Here is a 20652-nt window from a genome sequence, read left to right on the forward strand (position 1 = left end):
GCTGGTATTTTTTCGAGTCCAGCCATTGTAGAAGCATAAGAGAAATCTTACACAGAATCTCTTCTTGCCTCTAGAGGGCAATGTTTTAAGTAGTTAAATTTTATTTTTACATGGTTTAAACACCTCTTCTCATTTACAGCCGTAACTACCTGCCTCTCTTTTGTGCTTCTTTGCACATTAAATACATATTTAAATTAGAAACAGGGGAAATGAAAGTCAGAAACATGACACAAGCAGAACTGATTTTCTTTGCCAGAGGAGACATAAGGACAACCCCACCTGCAGCCCCGTCTGGGGGGGCGATTTTCATGGGGTACGGCGGGACGTGGGCAGTATCGGGGCCTCCGTCCTTGCAAGGACAGGTGAACGGGATTCGTTCCTGGTTACAGGCAAACTTTATGAACTTGCAGAGCTCCTCCTGAGTGAACATCTCCAAAGCGCTCCAGAAAAACTCGATGTGCTGGTCAGTTTCCATCAAGCCCACCTGGTACATGGTGTGTGCCTGGCAGAGAAAAAGCAACATGTCCACTGCTGCTTCCCTCTCCCTTCATAAACCGTCCCTACTCACACTTCAGGAGGACAGAAGGGGAGGTTCTTCCTACCTTGAGAAACTCCAGGTTAATGTATGGAAGTCCACAGGTCCTCAGCTCCATCTCCAGCGGGGTCAGCGTGGTGAGGAGCTGCAGGGGGATGATGGAGCCCAGCCCAGCCCGCACAGCAGTCATGCACTCCGGGGTCTGCAGCTCCCGCATCCTCAGGCTCCGGATGGCAGTTGCATACACGTCCTTGTTCTCCCATCTGCAGGACAGGAGAGTGTGTGAGAACCCCCTGCCCTGCCCCACGCCGTTACACACAGGAGGGGGTTACATGGAGATTCCACTTTTCAATGACCTAGCATTAAGATCTTTGCATTCTCATGCTTCCCAATTCAATTCCCCTTTATTCAGCTCCCTCCCCTTCTCTTGTTCCTGCCCATTTCCCATGGGCCTCTCAACTGGGAGTTTCCTGAGCAGCAAAGAGCTGACTGGGGCTGCTCCTCCACTGCTTGGCACACAAGGCACTTACATAGCACCAGTGATCCTCAGTTCCTGCCAGCAAACACAAAGCTTTCCCAGATCGTTCCAGCCTTCAGCTTGTTAGAAAAGCACCTCTGGAGAGGCTGGTGCTTGGACAATTATTCCAGAGATACCTCCCACGTAATCCAGTGCAACATCCTGCCAAGCAAGCTGTTACTCACCCCACGGGAATGTGCCTGCCTCTGGGACAAAGCTCCACTTCTTCCCCCATCATGGTCAGATAGGTGAATTTGCAGCATGGCTTGTTGGGACAGTCAGGGCTCTCTGTTGCTAGATGCTGAGAGGCAATTTCTGCACACAGAGCTTCCAGTTCTGTCTCATCATTTATCTGCCAGGAAACACAGGCAGGGTGTCTAATGCCCAGAGTGCCACAGTACATTATTCTTGTGGCTCACTTAAGGTATCACCACAAGGTGTGTTGTGCACACAGACAGCGAAAGCCAGTAATCACTTTGGTGGATTCTTGTCTGCTTTAGCGCTGCCAGGTTCCAGTAAATGCTTCCCAAGGCATAATTCCCCTGCGCCTGGCAGCAGAGGAGACTGAATAGCTTCTCCAAGCCATTAGGATATAAATTCCTGCACCCAAGATGAATCAAAACACTTCATGACCCTGCTCACGTGAAAAACACCTGCTACCTGAGAGGCCAAGCACTGCCACTGAGGGCAGGCAGTAAAGCAAGCTGCCACTAGAGCAAGTAGGAAGCCCTGGAAAAAAGAAGGGATGATGAAAAAAAATTACTTACGTTTTCAAATTTTTTGACGTAGTTGTAGGTGAGGATGTCAGCTTCCTGGAGATCAAGGTCAGGATCCAGTGGCTCTCCTACTAGGGTCTTCCAGAAGGAGGGCAGGAGGTCAAGTGGCAGAGGAACATCTGCTCGAATGGCAATACCCAAGAGCTGCCCAAAGAAATGGAATAACTGCTCCTCGGCGTAGGTGATAGGGCTGGGTGTCAGAATGTACTTCCCCTTGGGAAAGAGAAGAGAGAAGAGCACACAAACCAGCAGTGAACACAGGTTAACAGGCTCATGAAAAACACTGGGTTGGACACAATTAAAACTCTAGTTGGCTACAAAAGGATTTGCTTGTGTGGCACAGGGTCCATAGTATAGTATAGTACAGTGCTGTACTATCATCACCTCATGACCACAAGCAGGGCCATCAGGATGGCACCCCCAGAGCCCTGCTCTGATGAGTTGTTAATCAGCATTCATGGGATTTCCCTGTACTTGCGTTCTCAGTTTGGTATCTGAGTCTTTCAGCTGTGGGGTGTTGCTGAGATCCAGCCCGGATATGCAAAGCCAGCTTTGCTATGTGATTGGCCCTGTGTGAAATGAGCTGTTTTCCTACCACGTGGATACTCCAGGGAAGGAACCACACCTCAACTACTGTAAATTCTTTGGGCCATAAGCTTTATCTTGCTGCTGTAACATAGCCAGGGCACAGAACAGGAGGACACTAAATATGCCTTCAATAGCAGAGTTTTAGTTCTGCTGCACTTTGCAGTTTTGACTACTCAGCTCTTTCTTCAAGGACCTGCAGCACCATCAGAATTGCAGTAGGGGATTCAATGGACAGTCATTTTGAGGTCCAGCAGGCATGAGGCCTATCTGGTCAGCTGTGCTAATGGGCTGCTGGTCTGAGGCTTCTCTCTATGTTGCCAAATGTGTGTGTTCTGCTCCTGGTCAAACATGCATTCAAAAAGAGAAAAGAATTTGAGGTGTCAGACCTTGTTCTTATTGACCGCAGAGCTGGGGCACAACAGCAGAAGGGAGAGCGAGGAGCTCTGCAGCTCTTTGCACACTTGCCAAAGGAAGTGACGGAAAGATCCACCTGGAAAAGAAGAGGGGCAAAATTATGAGCTGCCCTCTGAGGCTCCTCACCTTCTAACCCAGGATTTGCTCTTCTTGAAATCAGGTTTTATGGTTTAAATGACACACTTAACCTCTGCACAGATATTTGCCTTGAACAAGGGCAGGGGAGATGCCAGCCTACTGCTCACATGCTGTCCACCTTACCACATGCACCACCTCTGCAGCTTGGCTGGGACAAGCTGAGGTTCACACTTCTGAAAACCACCTTGCCTGGGCATGACCAATTTTAATTGTTAACACTTGCATATCCCTTGGCAAGTATGTTTGATAATATATCCTATACTAGTATTGAGGACTTCACCTGTTGGCTGTACAACCTCACAGCACTTCAACAATAAGACAGATCCACAGCATCACCACCCAGCTCACCAGCAACAAGCAAATACTTAAAAAACCAAAATCCTTATTTTCAGCACAGTCTGAGCTTATCATGACTGAGCATCAGAACAAGCTGAAGAGACACTGACTAAATGTTCTGCCTGTGCTTCAACCAATTCATTATTCCCCATTTACTCACTCCAGTTAACAAAGCCTCATGCCCAGGCATTCATGCTTCCTGCTGTATCAGCTACAATGTGAAAATGAACCATCTGGCTTGTTTAATTCTTGGCAGCATTGCTCTTTTCCATCTGCAGGACTGCAAACACCACTAACGCTGCTCCTCGAAGTTAAGAGGAGCCCCAACCTGGTGAAGACTTGGATCCCCCCTGGAGGCAGCTCTCACCACTGCACCCAATGTCACCCACACTGGTAACTCTGATCCCAACTTACTTGTCCCATGCACCTCCTCTCCCGTGAAGCGGATGTTGAAGGCATATGTGGGGTCTCCTCCACTGGCCAGTTTGACACAGAGCTGGGAGGAGGGCACACAGGCCAGCTGCCTCGCCGCCTGGCAGAAGTAGGAGTTCTCTGAAGAACGGATCTCCCCTAGTTAAAAATCAGAGAAAAAAAATAAACCTCCCACACTCTAAGTAATTTTGCATTTATAAGCATCTGAGCTTGGTTAAAACAGACCCGAGTTGTTGCAACAGATTAAAATGGATTTTGAAAAGGGCAAGTGCTTCCCATACCTCCTACAATTTCCAAGGGATCCAGGGTGATTTCTGGGGCTGCATGATCAGCAGTTCTTTGGACAGTGGCATTCAGCACTCGGTTCATTACAGTTACTTTCGTGTCATAGAAGATCAAACCTAAAGAAATACATTTCAGTATAGTTAATTTATCCTTCCAAAATCTTCTGAAATTCTCTAATGGCCAATGGTAGAATAATAATTTCACCTTCATTAGGTAAGATATGGATAAACCACATCATTTTCCTAAAATATTTGTTACTAATGTTTACTGGAAAGAGTGCACTGGGTTAGAACATGGATGAACACAACCGAAATGTTACAGAAATGGATTGTAGCAACTGCAGCAGAATCTCTGTGAACCAGGCACACTTTGTCAAATAGCCTTCAGAAATCTGAGATGTTTTGACAGAAATGCTAGAGGGAAGAAAACATGATAAAAACCAGGGCTGTCACATTGCACCATAACCATGGGCTCTATAAAGACAAACCTCTGAACATTTCTCACTTCCCCACACTGGATTTATATGGTATTTTTTCTGGGCCAGGCTAATATTAAAGTTTCAGAAGAAAACAAGTTTAGGAAATGTAATCATCCTAAATCTTGGGTTTGTTTGTTGTCTAATGAAGTCTTGTAAAACCGATTTTAAATACTGGTGCATGATGAGTATTTTCTTGATCTAATTCTGCAACTTCAGTGACAATATGGATGACAAGGTGTCCTGGCACTTTCACCTTCATCAATCTCTGTTGATTAACAGAGAATTTTCATTCATGGATACCCCCAAGAAGATAAAGACATTATCTGAAGGCCACCTGCAGACAGCAGAGATGGGCCACCTCCCTTCAGAGTCAAGAAACATGCACAGCATCTATTAATGACTTGCAAGAATAATCCCCCTTGCTTTTAAAAAACAAACCAAGGAAAAGAAAAAACTCCCACACTGAGAAGTGCTCTTAGGTCAATGCAGGTTTTTGGCTGTCCCCTGGGCCAGACTGTGTGCCAGCACATCAGGCTGAGAACGAAGCCAACCAGCTTTGCTGTCGCACTGAAACCATTCGCTATCTCGCTCTCCCTTCCATGTTCTCCTTTCTGTCACATGAATACACACATTAAAATCTTCTGCAAAATACACTAAGAAGCCCGACGTGAGGCCACCCTTCCAGGCAACAACCACGTTCCTGACTGACCCACCCTTGGCCTCCTGCAGCAGCGCGGCGATGCTGTTGGTGTACATCTCGGTCTGCCGCAGCTCCACCAGTGGCAAGAAGAAGGTCTCCAAGGTTGTATTGAGGGACTGGAGGAGGGCAAACCGGAGGCGTAGACTTTCAACAGGAACATCTGAGGTGGGAAACATTCAATCAGAGAGATCATGATTCCCTACCTGCCGTGAAGTCCATCTTTCCTGCAGATTCAGTTCTTCCTTCTAAAGCAACCCCTCCTGATCCCTGCTCTTCAAGAGGGCTGAAAGAAGCAAGAACGGCCATGACCTGGGATGCTCTCTCCTGGATCTTGAGTCTCTGGGTGTCTGAGTCCAGTGTCTCTCATCGCCACTGAACCTGCTTTATCTGGAGACCCTCTTAAAGGAACTTTGTGCTTAGAACAGGATTTAGGTGACTGAAGTCTGCCTTGGTCCAGAGCTGAAATCCAACCCTCCCTCCTCTCTCCTTCCCTTCCTGCTCTGGCTGGATCTAGGAGGTGGGCTCAGAGAGCAGAGAACAGCTGCAGTGTGTTCCTAACAGAGCTGCACAGGTTCCCCAAGGACAGACAAAAAACCTAGACTCAGTGTTCCCCTCAGCCCACAGAAACTGTTTTCTACAACCTCCAAAGAAATATCCCAACTACCTGAGCTCAGGAGCACTACCAAGCTTTTCAGTTGAAGAAAGCCTCTATGAAAGCCTCTATACGTACTCAACAGACAGGAAATTCTGGGATCTGCTGCATCAGCTGGATCCAAATAAACTTCATGGGGATGGAGTCGTGCTGGTGTAATTGCAAGGTGCCGACAAAGCCTGTTAATATACTGGACAAGGGCAACATCCATCTCCAGTGTCCATTTCCGGGACGCTTTCTGAGCGTGTCGTGCATCGATGCAGGCACACCTGGAATGCAAAAGGCACACGTGCACAACTGCTTCCTGAGAGCACGTCCAGTACAACACCAGGTACCTTGTCCCCCTGCTCTCAAGCAGAGATGTTTCATGACAAAAATTCCAGTCTGAGAATAAGAACTGATTTATCACCTGTCTTGCCTCACTGCTGTTAAATAAGAAATAAAGGAACTGCCTGATAAGCTACTGCACTGCCTTTATGCTCTGAAGTGGATATAGGAACTGGCAATTAGCCTGTGGCTTGACACAGGGACAGAAGGAGGATTAATTTTTTCCTGTCCAGTATCAAGGCAGTAAGCATCCCCTCTGCTGCATTACTGCTGACCCAGCAGCAGCTCTGCCAGTTTAAACCACTATCCAGTGCACAGAACAGAAACGAGAGAGTGCCAGATGGATCTAAAATTCTCATCATGCCAATTTATGATACAGTTTGGAAGCTATAAGGACAGTATGACACAGGATTTTGTTAGCTATGTTGTGCACAAGAAAGTCAGGAGCCTGCATGGTGACAGAATCATGACTCTTTCAAAGCAAGTTCTAAGAAAATAACAACAGTTTTTTTTTCTGCAGGCCTTGCAGCCATGGACAGAAGTTTGTGTTTCACTAACACACTGGTTAGAGGTACCTGGAGTGGGAACACTTGGGATCAAGTGTTTTTAAAGTGAGCACAATTAATCAGTATCACATTTATTTAAAAAATTGCACAATGTACCTTTCAAAATGTAGATCATATCCACAGGACAGAATAGCTCTCCAGACACTGCGGATATCCTGTTTAGATCGGTCAACCACAAATCTGTGGAATCCATCCAGTGTCAAATACTTCTCCTCAGGAACTGGCAGCAGAGACAGGACCATCAAATAGTTAATGACTTACTGTGCAGTCTGCACACCACACAGGGAAATGGTTGGTGTTCAGGGTGGTTCCCTGCCAGCTCTTGCCTGTTTCTACCCATCCCACCATGGCTCATTACTCATGGAGTTCTGAACATCATCCTGTTCAAGGTCCAACCTGACCTTTATTAAATGACACTCGTTCTATCCTCCTGAGGACATAAATCCCCACCTGTCCTCTGGAATCCCCACTGTCCCAAAAAAGCCTTGACACTGTAGCTCTTAGGCAGTCAGTTCCCAACCCAGTGTATCCCCAAGGCCTACACATGCACGAGCTGCACCGGCTTGGTTTGCTCTCACTTGCATCCATGAGTCCAGATTTACAGATACACAGATACACTGATACCACTATACAGATACTCTTATACCACTATTCAAAAAAAAGTAAGTTAGCCTCATTCAAAACAAAGCCAACCCAAATCTATCATGACATCATATGAACATGCCAATACAAAAGATGTATTTCTTTTCTATGCTGTAATACTGTAGAAAAATTCAGCAGAGCTCCTACCTTCCTGTTTCTTTGTGGGAGACTTTTCAGGGTCCTTCTCTTCAGGTTTGCTCTTCTCAGGAGATTTTGGCTTTACAGTAGGTTTCTTCTCACTCAAGGCTGTTCGGCTACAGGACAAAGTGCGTATTAGGATGAAAGTTCTTGTGGCTGCTCAAGAAAACAAACCATTTCTTGAAGGTCTTTTATAATCTCAAAGTCACATTTCCCTCTTCCAAGCCCTACATGGAAATCTAGAGGGAGGGGGAATAAACATCTGGATTCCTAAAGCAAAAATCAAAGGTTTCACAACTGTCAAAAGGCTGAAGCCACCAACCTGACACTATTGAGCATGGACTTTTCCTTTGTAGGGGGTTTAGTAACCGGGCGCTTGGTGCTCACAACTTTCACTGGGTGCTGCTCCTTGCCTGCCTTGTACTTGCTCTTGTCAAACTTTGGCTTGGGGACACCGTATTTCCTTAAAATCTTCCAACACAGAGAGTGAACAATTAATTACCCAATGCTTGAGTTACCTCAAAAAAGATGCTGCAAATGGTTTTCAGAGCACTACCTGGGTAAGCTGGTCCTCCAGCACTTTCTTTGGAGGCCGGACATTTGTGAAGAACACGTGAAGAAGGTTTCCAGGAGTCTGAGAATTGATCTGCTCTTTACTAAGATAGATATCAGTGACCTTAATGGGCTTTGCTGGAGTGAGGCTCAGCATCTGCTCAGAATGGATGCAGCTTTTAAATATTTCTGTGAGGACTTCCCGAGCACCTGGGACCAATTTCTCACCTAATAAAATAAAATAAAAGCCTTATGGTACAAAATACCATGACAACTGTTTAGAATGTGACAGGTGAAAAAACATTTGGCATTCAGCTAAAATACTGTGACATGCCACTTGCTCCAGGTGAGAAAAGTCACTCTGAAGAGTTCTACTAGCAGACCTGACCTTTCTGCCCTCTAATACCCATTTATGAGAGAGACCTAAAGGGCCTCTCCTGTTTTGGCCACATACTATGATTATTATTGGAGTGGCTGATGTGATAATGAAAAAGTAGATGATTTATGATGCCAATGTGAGAATGATGTTGTGTGGGTACACACCAACAGCCACCAATTGAACTAGGAGTCAGCTGAACGTCCTCTAAGTATTATGCTGCCCTGTTCCCTGGCTTAGGATTCTGGCCCCTTTCTGGTATATTTAGATCTATAAATTACTAGCTGTTCTACTTGAAGAGTTTTGACTCTAAAATTATGCTGGGTCTCACAGTGGTAAATTATTACAGTGGCTATTTTCTCAAAAAAGTCACTAAACAACTCAGTGGCTTTTCGGGTTGGTGTGGGGTTTGGTTTTGTTTTTTTTTTTTGGTTGGAGGGTTTGGGTTTTTTTAATGTTTAGTTACTGTAAGGACAGTTAAGCAACATTCAGATGGGAAGTAGATGCTTGCCAACTGATGAGAGGGAGGAAACTTGCTTTGAAAATACCAAATTTACACCAGCAAGGAGAATCTGATCCTTGTATGTCTCCCAAAAAATGCACAATAGAAATGCTATCCTTGTCAATATGAAAACCACATACCTTTTATTGACTTATCATTGAAATAATCTTCTAGTGCTGGGCTCCCTTGGGTGTCAAATAAGCTCTGATTTACAGTAGAAACAGTTAAAATCTCTTCAGTTGACATTTCCATCAGCTCATCTTCACCATCCAGACTTGACAAACCAATGAGGTCACTGCTATTAAATAGACTGGCTCGGATCTTCTCTATTTTAGCTCTTGATCTTATCTGTACAAGTAATGAAATTAGTTATAGGAATTCTGGCAAAACAAATTAACTTCTATTTATATTAATTTGGGCCTTAAGCTTTCTCCCCTCCCCATGTGAATAATCACTACTCTATCTCTTCTGCTGTTCTTCTGCATCAATAATGTGACACCAGAATTAAGGTTCAGCCCAGAAAACATCCTTTCTAAGCACACCCAGACATTTCTTAGCCTGGAGACAGCCCTTAGAAGTATCAGATAACCTGAAAGTTTCAGACAGGTAACCTGCCATTATTTGCAACTCCTTTGGCCTTGCTTCAATTCTTCATTTAGAAAAATATACCTAAAATTAGCACAGGCCTTGAAGTCTCAGCTACACAAATTGGGAAGAGGAACAAGAACTTCCGTTGATTCCAAGAATAACCACCATGCATCACCAGAGCAGCTACAGGCTTAGAGCAGGTTTCAGTGTGAGGATGCTGACAGCTTTCTGTACACACTACATGGTTTATTTCAACCCTGGTGTCTTCATGTCAATTAATAGCTTAAGAATAGCAACTGAAGAGTTTCTATCTAAATAAGCTGATTTTCTTCTAAAAGGGAAAGTGATACAATCCCAGACTAGGCAAAAATGTCCCCTCTAGATTCACAGGCTATCAGAAATGGCTGTGATTTTGAGAGTTTCTGATAAATTCACCTTGTGGCCTCAGTCAAGCAGAGGGATCTTCACAGAAGGAAACATCCAGCACACTTTGTCCTTAACAGTCCCAGTGTTACGCACAAACCACAAGTACAGGATTTCTCAAAGCCAGGCATTATAAAATAGTTACAACAATCAGATCTCACTCTTTCAGACAAAACTGACCCCAAAGACACCCTCTCCTGACCAAAGGCTATTACCTCCACAACAGCAAAGCCTTTGATTGGCCGTGACAGAAGGGGCTGGTTGTCCAGAGACGTGACTGTGTACATGGATCCCACATCAGACACGGACGCAGTTTCGACGTTGTCAAGCGGCTCCCCGAGGCTGCCCAGGCTGCCCAGGCTGCCCGTGCTGCAGTGGGACAGATCCAGACTCTCCTGGCTGGAAATAACATGTGGTTCTAGCAGTCCTGGTGGGATGGCCAGTTCCAGTCCTCCTTGGGACTGGTCAACTGAGATATCACTGACGGTCCGAGATATTCCCTGGGAGCTGCAGAGGGAGGCCTGGCTGGTGGAGGCCGAGGCGCTGACGCTCATGGCTGGGGTGACGCTGCTGGAGCTGCTGATATCCAGACTGTCTGCACTGCTGGAAACGGTGGGTTTCTCCAGCTCAGTTCTGCATTCTCCTCCTTCTGCTTTGTCCTTGATTTTTTTGGGATCCTCTTCCTGCAAAGGGATGTAGATCTCATCTTTGAAGACTCCCCCATGTGCATTACAAGCCTTCCTGATGGCGCTTCGGACAGTGCCCTCCTCCAGGTGCGTCGGTATTCCCGAAATGACGAGCAGGCGGCTGTGAGCTGTGGGACCTACCAGTGCTTGACAGGCATCTGCTACTGCATCGTTTGTCACCCCCAGCCCCTGGGGATCCTTTTTAGTTAAGTGTCTAAGAATTATGAGCAGAGTCAGTGCCCTGTGAAACCACAACATGTCCTCAGGCTTGCTCCCTCCTATACTGAGGATTGCAGCATCTGTTTCAGCTGCTCTGGACGAGGAGCGTTTGCCTGAAGATGACGTCTTTTCCCGCTTCATTTTGACTTTTTTCCTCTTTGACAGCAAGCTTGGACTCTGTGGTGTCTGTCCTGGAGAAGACGAAGAGGAGGATGAAGAGTCACTAAGATTTGGGGCACTTGTTGAAGACATCACATTAGCTGTGACACTCATATTGATGGGTAAGGTTACTTCTGCCACAGCAAGGCAGACTTCCATCAGAGCGTGAAAGTAGGTTGAAAATCTTCCTTGGTCAGCTGCCCCCACACCAGAACCACCACAAGCATTTCCAGATACCCAGTTCTGTGTCTCTTCATCATACAACTTGTGGAGTTCTGACTGCAGCGCCATGAGCATTGCTAGACAGGGATTCAGCTGAAGGGCAATGGAAGAGGACAATCCGGCCGGGTTTTTTTTCTGCTCCAGATTGTGAATTTTGCGAAGCAACTCAGCCAAGAGATGAAAGATTAACTCCTTCACACATGCTGCCATGTCAGTTGTCCAGAGGAAGTTCCCTGTGTGTGGAAGGCAAGACATGGAGTCAGCAGTATGTCACTCTTAGTAGCTTTATTACATGAGTTGCAACAGGAATATTATAAAAAGCCCAAGAAAAGCTTGTTTCAGTGGCTGTAGGGCAGCAGTAAGACAGACAGGAAGGCTACTTCAAGAAGTGCACTTCAACAGAAAATTTCTGGAGCCTGAGGAAAAATTCAATATCATGGCAGAGCTCAGAAATACTTTGTGACTGTAATGATCCCTTTTTTCCTAAACTCTCGATTGGAGCCAGCACATTATTGGTGCTCATGACTAAGTAAATGCTGCATTCTCACCTAAAAATTCCACTACTTGCAGGAGGATTGAAGCAGGAATAGTATCCAGTTCATCTTCTGATTTTCCATCCCCATCTTCCAATTTCCAAGTTAACAGTTGTTCTGTGAATGCCATTGCCAGGGGGAATTCAAGGGGAAGAGAATGCAAGACCAACACAGCTCCAGGAGGAGGAGAGACTCCTAAGCAAAAAGGTCAGAGAAAATACTTATCATCACTCTTAACACTTGTCAAGTAGAATTAGTAACATATCTTTTAGGATTTTTTTGAGGCTAAATTTATGCTAGCTGAAAATTTTCGCTATTAAGTACTTTGTAATAAACAAATAGGAATGTTTCTCTACAGTAGAGTTGATTCAAGCTATAATTATAAATGTACAGATAACATTCTGTTCAGAAGACATATGAAACAACAACTATTTTTAGCCTGTACATACCTAGATGCATATAGGACTTTCACAAAAACATTTATATGTATGTCTGATGAGCATTAAGAAAAACATCAGAGGTGCTGTAGTTCAGTAGAAGGACTTAAGAACCTTCAACAGGAAGTTTTAAGAGCTTACTGCAGCTCCATCACCTCCACTGCTCTAAATAAATCACACTCTCCCTTCAATATTCTTTTCACCCTTCCAGCCTAATGATTACTTGAGAAGCTGGGATGACCTATGTATTACTACACTGAATATACATTCCTGTGTGCATAAAAGAAAAGAAAAAAATATAAATTAATCTCTGTCTGAAACACAGCATCTTAAACAGCCCTAACACCCACTTGAACACTGCAGAGACACTCCAATGTGCTGCTCTGGGAACTCCTGGGGGACTCAAATCAGAAAAAAATGCAGCTTGTGACAGATTTAACACAACAAAAATTTGAACCAGCTGGCTCCTAACACTCATAAAAATAATGTTTTCTTGGTTAAGAATGATTGCTTATTTCTGCTAGGACACATTTCTTAATGCTTTGTACAACAATAGTGTTATAACTAGTGGTAGGAGTGGTGACAATACAGGAAGCTCCTCCAGGGGCAAAGATGATGCTTGCCTCACTTCTCAGAGTAAGTGTAAAAGATTTTTTATTATTATTTTTTTTTTACCTAGTTTGATGTGGACCTTGTCTGTGGGGGTGATGATGGACGGGTACTGATTGGTTGTTGGGGGTGGGGTGAGGCCAGTGTTGGTTGGGGAGGCATCACGAGGGTAGCACACGGCTTCGATCAGGTTCAACTGACCATTCCTCTTCACTTTATGCCCCAGCCCATAGACAAGCACTCGAGCCCAGGGAGCTTTATAAAGGGATGAACTAAGAGAAAGAACAGTCTGGTTAGGCTGTAACTAGCTACTAAAAATCCCAACCCAATGGTAGAAAGACAAAATGCTTTGGAATACTTATCCCAACACACAGAAAATGAGCCTCTGAAAAGAGAAAAATCTCAAAAAAAAAAAAAGCACCTAAATACTCAGGGTGCCTAGAGGCTCAGTGGCACACCTTTCATCTGTGCCACTCTTGGCCCCTCAGTTACTTACTCTTTGCGGAATCCAGACTGACTTTCCTTACAGGACACAATTACAAATGCAGCCCCAGGAAAATTAACATCCATATTGACTTTGGATTCTGAAATTGGGAATTCTTCAGCAGGAAACTGTTCTGGTGCCGTCTGTAACACAACGTTTCACAATGAAAGGCCCCAGGCAGCAGCAACCAACATCCCTCTCCTTTTGTCAAATCAAAACACAGCATTAAATAATGACACGGTGTGAGGTCACTTCCTCTGAACACCATCCAGAGTGTTCCCACTGCTTTCAGCCTTGTGTCAGAATAGGAGTGCAATCCACCCAGAGGAACAGTTCAGTGAGAGGGATGGGGTTATGAAAGTTAGACTCACAGTAAGGAAGCGCTCCTTAGAAAGAAAAACAACACTGCTCATAAAACATTACTAAGTATTTTACCTGCAAAAAGGAGCAGATCTGTTTAGTGAGGTCCAACAGACTCTCCTCTCCCTGATGCAGTGTCCGAGTAATGGCAACAGTCAGCCACTCCCTGATGGCCTGGGAATTGCCCTGGTAGAAGAGGTCTGTGGCAGCACAGTTCTGGGAATGGACACAGTGCTGCAGGGACTGGGCCAAAAGAATAGAACTTGAACTGATTGTTCCATCTGTAATAACAAGATATGACAGTTTTGGAGGTCACTTCAACCTGTTTGTGTAGCCTGTGAAACGGACAGTGGAAAGAAGTTTTACAACACTTGGAAGATTAAGAGCATCTATTTTCACTCCTGAGCAAGTGCAAACCTCTTCCCAAAGGTCAGCAGTGGGAAGGATCCATCCAAGCCCAGCCTTGCACCCTGGGATGGCTCTCTAAATGCCAGCTGAATTCCTCACCTGCCTTAACCAACCCCAGGGAGCTCTGCTAGGCATGAGCCCTGGGGCTTCAGGGCTGCCCTGCTTGGCCCTGTGTGTGCAGGAAAAGCACAGTTCAATTTTCTACAGAAGTACAAGAGAAGTGAACAGAAGTGCTTTCTTCCCTGCTCATTCCAGATGAGGTGGAAGCAGCTTTACCTGTCCTCAAGCTTTCCCCAGATATGAACAAGGAATCTTTTGGGCAGCCCTGAGTGGGTCATGAGCCTTGAGATCTCCTGACTGCCATTCCAGAGCTAATGGGAGAAGTCAGAGAAAAACAAGGTGCAGCGCACAGTGGAAAGGGCAGTTCAGCAAAACACCAGCTGGGAAACTGTCTGTATTAGCAGGACTTGAGTTAGACATAATTTAGGGAGGAAAAACTAAGTAAAAGCTTGTCAAATTACTCTGAAAGCCATGCAAAGTAGCGCTGTACTCTGCAAGAGGATCTTTCACAATGCAGCATTGTTAGAGGTAGCCAAGTTTCAAAGTAACTGGAGGAGGGAACAGGACTCTTTCCAATGGTAAATAATTACTTGCAGTTATTCAGAGCCTAAGTATAGCACTTCCTACTTCCTCCCTGTGCTCCAGCCACATTACACACATTTCTCTGCATGCAGAAGAGCTATGTCACGATAATTGTCTTTGTTAACACTCACTTGAATTAGCCAAAGATTCTTTTCCATGATTCAGCTCTAATCAGATCTGTGATTCCAGTAGGAAAAGGACAAACCACTTTGTGAAATGAAGAAGAGTTGAATTTTGAAAACTGAGACCCCCAACTGGCATTTAGTTTTACAACTCTGGATTTAACCTAAAAAACCTTCTCCATTTCTCACAAGCATCCCATATAGATACCCCCCAGCTCCATAAACAGATCACTGGTGCCAAAGGGGTAGAAGCATACTGAAGGAAAGGAGGGACCCTCAACTGCCTTGAACACTTTTAATTAGATCATTAGCAAAACTTTACGTTTAGTACCAATCTCTAAGTTCAGGAGTCAACTGAGACCATTTCTCAAATACTATCATTATGAACTAGTTAATAAGTCCCAAACTCATCTGATTTATTTTTTTTTGGCCCCAGAAAACTATAGTACCAACAAGAAGCTGTGATAAGACTCAGCGTTTACCAGGAAGAGGTGGTGCAAGAAGTTGGTTGGACAGCAACTGCAGGTGCTCCAGGGTGATGTCACGGATAGCAGGAATATGGAACAGACGAGTAAACATATGTGGGGATTTGGGGGCAAAAATGTTGAGGAGAGCCATGCGGCAGTACAGCTTGGCCAGAGCAGCTTCACTTCGCAAAAGCTCTCTAGAAAACACAAACATCAACCCATAACATTGCTTCACCAAATGTAAAATAAGTCACATCCAGCAACCTGCCCCTGAATCCCAACATTTACGCCTAATTTATTCTTATTTAAAAGGTTCAGGTAGACCCAGATCTTTCTTATTCACTTAAGACAGCACTCAGCCCATCCAGTTCTGGTACCAAATTAAGGCACCTGACTTAGAAGCCAACTCTCCACAAAGTCAGTTGAGAGATCTTGAACATGTAGAAAGCAACTGACCAGAAACCTAAGTGCCTTCAAGGAAGGCACTTGTTAGACCAGCATGTATAAATATAAAACCACTCCCAGGTGACTAAGTAAAATCCTTCCAAAAAGACAATTATAACCAATTTTCTTCATTACAAGAAAAAATAAATAATCCAAACCCCACTACCCATTGAAACATGAAGATTCAATGAATCTTTGTCAGCTTTAATTCAACAACTACAGTAAGATTCAGAAGTTTCCTACTACTCAAAGCAAGGTAGATAAATGCAGTACAGGAAATGCTATAGATCAAGTCAGATAATACAAATGCCACCTTCTAACTATATTGTTGGTCTTCTTTACCTGTGAATTTGGATGTTGGTATTATCCAGGGTAACCAAACCATTTGTTGCAGTCCTCCTGTAACCAGCTGGTGGCCTTTCTAACATGTCAATTGGATACCAGTATCTTACCAGAACTCCCTCACTTCTGAGATATGTCTCCACTTGTACCAGTTCATTTACCTGGAACACCAAAACCAACACTGTCCATAACCACAGCAATGATCATATTTTTCCCTTCAGAAAAAACACTGAATCAGCACTCTAAGCAGGTCTGCACACTTAATCCTATTTGCTCACAGGCCTGTGATGCTGAGACAGTTCCAAGCCCTCCCAATGTATCTTTACTCACTGAATCCACATCCAGAACAACCCCATGAAGACCAAATGTCTTCAGCATCCCACGAATGGCAAACTTGGGTAAAGCTGTTCCAACAGCACTGCTGGCCACGTTGTTACTGTCAGGTGAGCGAGTCACCACCGTAAGACCTGGGCAGAACAGGACAAGGCCATTCTTAAGGCACAGCATTTTCCTCAGGTTGACAATTTATGCAGCAGACCCCCAGTATCAGAGCCCCTTAGCTCTTCTTTTTCCCTCAAGATACTTTTGCTGACCTTACCTTTCCGTACTTTATCAATTGTAAATTTGTTTGCTTCATCTTTGATATCCTCGATAGTGGGAAGGTAGAGATCTCTCGGGATGCCACCATTTTCCTCATAGAGGAATTCTACAGTCTGCCGTGCTATATCAACCATTCCTGTTAGACAGAAGGGAGTGCTCGTTATTTTCCCCAGCCACGTGAAATAAGTTCTCATTCTCATTAACATCAGAAGCAGATGAGTTAACTAATTACTTCAACATTCTTTCAGTCAGGCTTATAACAGGGAGAGAAGCTATCCTGGAGGCACTTGCATGCTTCTCATCAGGGCTTACAATTTATACTTTGCTCTTACTGTGACTTTTCCACAAACAGGTTCTCTTGCCAGAACTGTATTATTTTATAAATCCTCCCTTATTCAAGTGTTCCTTAAAACTTTTGTCTTGATGTAGTCATAGACAGAAAATGCATGTAGATAATTTCTTCCCAAACTGTTATTGCAAAGTATTTCTGTATTCACATCACAATAGCACAACAAATTCTGTCACTATTTCTAAAGTAATTTTCCTGTTTACATAGTCCAACTTCAGGAAAAGCATTAAAGTAAAACCATGACCTCAAATCAAACTTTAAGCACTTGATGAAAACAGCAAGTGACTTTTTTTTTTTCTCTAATTTAAGACAAAAGAAACACAGGTGTTATATTCACAGTTATTGCACATCATATAAAACAAACAGTCATACCTAACTGCAAAGCTCCTTTAATTTGATCCAACCCAGACTTCCTCTCAGCCTCATTACGAAATCTTCTTCTAATTGTAGGGAAAACTTTTGTTTCCCAGGCTTTAACCAACAGGGCATAGTGATCCTCCTACACAGACAAAGGTTATTTAGAACCAAGAAGAAAGAAAAGTTAACAACAGCTGTATTTTCCTTAAGGAAGCAGGGAAAACCCTTGCGTTGCAAAACTTTAAAATCTGAACTAGAAGACCTGTATTTAGACTACAAGGCATAGGAGGCAGAGCTTGCCCTGTTCCTCACCCGGGGAATGTCATCATCATCATCATCATCACTTTCATCATCTGCAATAGGAGGGGGATGAGGATCAGGGCCTGATGTGATAAAGTTCTCATAGCTCAGCTCCATTTTATAGTGGCAAGATGTGTCACTGTCATATTCTGCAAAACACAGAAGGAAACCATGAGATCACAATGCACTAAAGGCATGGAAGAATATTCCAGAAGTTGTTGAGATATACTGCATTCCAACCAGTCTGTGGAAATGTAGTGCACTTTGACACAGTGTACCCAACTGGCTGATTGAACCAATTGCAACATCTTACTCTACTCCAAGCTCTAATAAGATAATTTCTCATTGTAGTTGCATTAATTGGGAATAACTTGTGTATCCATAGAAGGGAAGACCAAAGAAAGATTATCATTTTGGTTACCTTGTCTAAAATCAAATAAGCATGTGTTTGGCAATGCCTCCTGTCCTGCTTTACCTAAACAGGCAGTCCCTAAGGACTGCAGCCAGGACGTGCTTCCATCCTATTGAATTGGTTGGAATTTCTCCTGAAAGAGCTTTTATGAAAAACAGAAATCATCACTTTACGTTGTTGAGCTGTAGCAACAGCAGCAATCCTACAGGGAGGTCCATGGGTCCCAGGGTCAGAAGCTATGCTGGTGCCAGCATCGTTGTCACTATCAGAAGCCATGGCAAAAGGCAGGGCCTCGAAGTTGGCGCTGATCTCTTCGGCCAGGTCGATGCAGAGGTCGGCGGCGTTCCGGTGAGCCTGGCCCTCAGCATAGGCAAACTGCCGAGACCCGAAGTTGGCACGGACTTTGGTGTTCTGGAGGGAGATGCACAGGAAAGCAGTAAGATGGGCTGTGGATTGTTTTGATCCTTCTCTTTGCTCTTTTTAAAAATCTCAGCCAAAGGGATAAGCCGATCACATCTCCACGCCGGATGGTTTGCCCAGCATTGCTAAGCTGAAAAACTGGATGCAGCAGGGGAAGCATTAAGCTTCTAAACACAAACTTTGAACTTGCTTTCTTCTACCTTCAAGATACAGCACTTTTAGCCAGCTTACTGTGAAGCAAGGTCACTGCTGGGAAGGAATACTAATGGAAGGGCTACTAGCACAGAATAATGCCATCTCATCAAGCCAGTGGCCTAATGGGCAGAGAAAGTTCCAAACAATGACAAAGCATTTAGCACCTGGGAAGGGTAATGGAACCTAACTCAGTAAAGGTACAAAATATCACTCTACTTTTTAATGGATAGGTAAGCACTGCTTAGTTATATAGGGTTTTTAATATTTCTGAAACAATACATATGGAGCAACATACTTCTGTTTAAAACTTGCCTTTTTCTGGATGTGGACAACTGGCCACATTCCACCAGAGACATCTTCTAGATACGGCCCAAGTCGCTGCCCACAATAGGTAAAATAAACTCTGCCTTTAGCTGGCTGCCCTGGGGGGGGTGGAGTTCCTTCTGTTCTCTCCCACCCAATTCCAGCTACATCTCCTGTAGAAAAATACAAACATGGCAAGAAGAACATGGATTAAATCTGTCTTCCCTTGCATTTGAGGGATTTCCTGATTTACCAGATAAGCAAGTTAGCTGTACTCATACATACCAGGGGAAAGAGTCACATCCAGTCTAACACTCTTCCACTGCAGCAAGCTGGAGCCATTGTAATGCACTGCCCGCCCGTTGCTGAGGAGTAACATGAGAAGCAGATCAGAAAAAGCACAAAAAAGGATGACAACTCCCTTCCAGCTACAGCCCAGTAGCTGTGGTGCTGACAAAAGGCAACTCAACTCTCCTAATTTTGATAGGGAGACATTCTAGGTCATCATTTTAACATTTCAGTTAAAATGTACGTGTTGCCTGGTGCAACGTGCTCACAATACTTCTCCCCAAGGAGGGAACAAATGTGCTGAGCAAGGTTCTGATGGAGACCTCCAACGTACTTGTGGAAAAGACAGGTGCCCACTGGGTTTGTCCAAGCACCATCTCGTTTTTCAGCTTCTGTAGCAAATCCAAATGAAACTATTGGTCCCGTGTCATCATCTGTATCTCCATAGGAAACTATTTCAATTTCCCAGTAGAATGATGGTGCCTAGAAATAATAACAATTATAACAATGATAACTAATAGTAAGAATCATCATCATCATCATCAAATCCTAGACTGCCAGGTTGGAAGTGGCCTCAAGGATCACCTGGTCCAACCTTTCTAGGTGCTACTATAGTTTATGAGACGGCTCAGAACCCTGGTATTATAGCACCAGCACCACCACACAGGTAAAATATAAAATTTTATTTTTTCTTTTAATGCATTTCTGAGTATGACATGACACAAATTGTTGCCTAGTTGTGAATTCTCACCTGCACTGGAACTGGTGAAGTGGCATAGATAAAGGTGCCCCGAGGAAGTCCCCCCCCTGCACTGGGATCAGCCAGGAAGGTGACAGCTGTGAGATGTGATGAGAACATGCAGGCTCGCACAGGGGGAAACACTCTTGAGGGGCTCCAGGTGATTTCTTTGGGCTGCAAACAGGAACAGAGCATTTTATTCTACCAATTACAACTGGTCATCTACCAAACTCCAACAAGACATTCTTTTATGACATGCACATTTGCACATTTAGCACAACACATGTAACTACCAGAACTGCAACCACAACAAACCATAACCTGTTACAGAAATTCACATTAAATGAAATGTTTAAATAAGGATCCAACCAATGTGGCTCCACCACCACAGGCAGACCCCCTGCCCACGGTGGCTGGGCTCACTTGCAAGGGGCAGGAGGCTCATTCTTGTGCTCACCTGTCTCCTGTCTGCTTGCAGTGGAGGAGGGGGAGGTCGAGCACAGTCACGATACAACATTCGTAACCTCTCACACTGCATTTCTACAACAAGGAGCCTCTCCCCTGTAACAACAAGCCAAGCCATGAGCTTC

General features: G+C 44.4%; 1 protein-coding gene across 9 annotated transcripts in view; it reads right to left on the bottom strand.

The window, feature by feature from the left end:
- HECTD4 (HECT domain E3 ubiquitin protein ligase 4) overlaps positions 1-20652 on the bottom strand; it is a 70463-nt gene that overhangs the window by 3028 nt on the left and 46783 nt on the right. For 8 of the 9 annotated variants that reach the window (XM_051633540.1, XM_051633545.1, XM_051633539.1 and 5 more), the window contains 31 exons: positions 20520-20623; positions 20075-20236; positions 19658-19806; positions 19321-19400; positions 19045-19208; positions 18291-18528; positions 17718-17854; positions 17421-17547; positions 16698-16835; positions 16430-16566; positions 16100-16260; positions 15329-15510; positions 13750-13955; positions 13327-13457; positions 12897-13102; positions 11800-11979; positions 10181-11484; positions 9095-9302; positions 8081-8304; positions 7847-7995; positions 7534-7640; positions 6841-6964; positions 5930-6120; positions 5213-5359; positions 4018-4137; positions 3719-3874; positions 2803-2906; positions 1820-2041; positions 1238-1404; positions 603-798; positions 280-502 (listed from right to left, as the gene is read on the bottom strand). In XM_051633540.1, the coding sequence (XP_051489500.1) occupies positions 280-502; positions 603-798; positions 1238-1404; positions 1820-2041; positions 2803-2906; positions 3719-3874; positions 4018-4137; positions 5213-5359; positions 5930-6120; positions 6841-6964; positions 7534-7640; positions 7847-7995; positions 8081-8304; positions 9095-9302; positions 10181-11484; positions 11800-11979; positions 12897-13102; positions 13327-13457; positions 13750-13955; positions 15329-15510; positions 16100-16260; positions 16430-16566; positions 16698-16835; positions 17421-17547; positions 17718-17854; positions 18291-18528; positions 19045-19208; positions 19321-19400; positions 19658-19806; positions 20075-20236; positions 20520-20623 (6144 nt within the window). Of the gene's footprint in view, positions 1-279; positions 503-602; positions 799-1237; positions 1405-1819; positions 2042-2802; positions 2907-3718; positions 3875-4017; positions 4138-5212; positions 5360-5929; positions 6121-6840; positions 6965-7533; positions 7641-7846; positions 7996-8080; positions 8305-9094; positions 9303-10180; positions 11485-11799; positions 11980-12896; positions 13103-13326; positions 13458-13749; positions 13956-15328; positions 15511-16099; positions 16261-16429; positions 16567-16697; positions 16836-17420; positions 17548-17717; positions 17855-18290; positions 18529-19044; positions 19209-19320; positions 19401-19657; positions 19807-20074; positions 20237-20519; positions 20624-20652 lie in introns of those variants that run through there. The other variant, XM_051633547.1, reaches the window with a different exon arrangement.

The sequence above is a fragment of the Apus apus genome, chromosome 16 (genome assembly GCF_020740795.1).
Source record: "Apus apus isolate bApuApu2 chromosome 16, bApuApu2.pri.cur, whole genome shotgun sequence".
NCBI lineage: Eukaryota > Metazoa > Chordata > Aves > Apodiformes > Apodidae > Apus > Apus apus.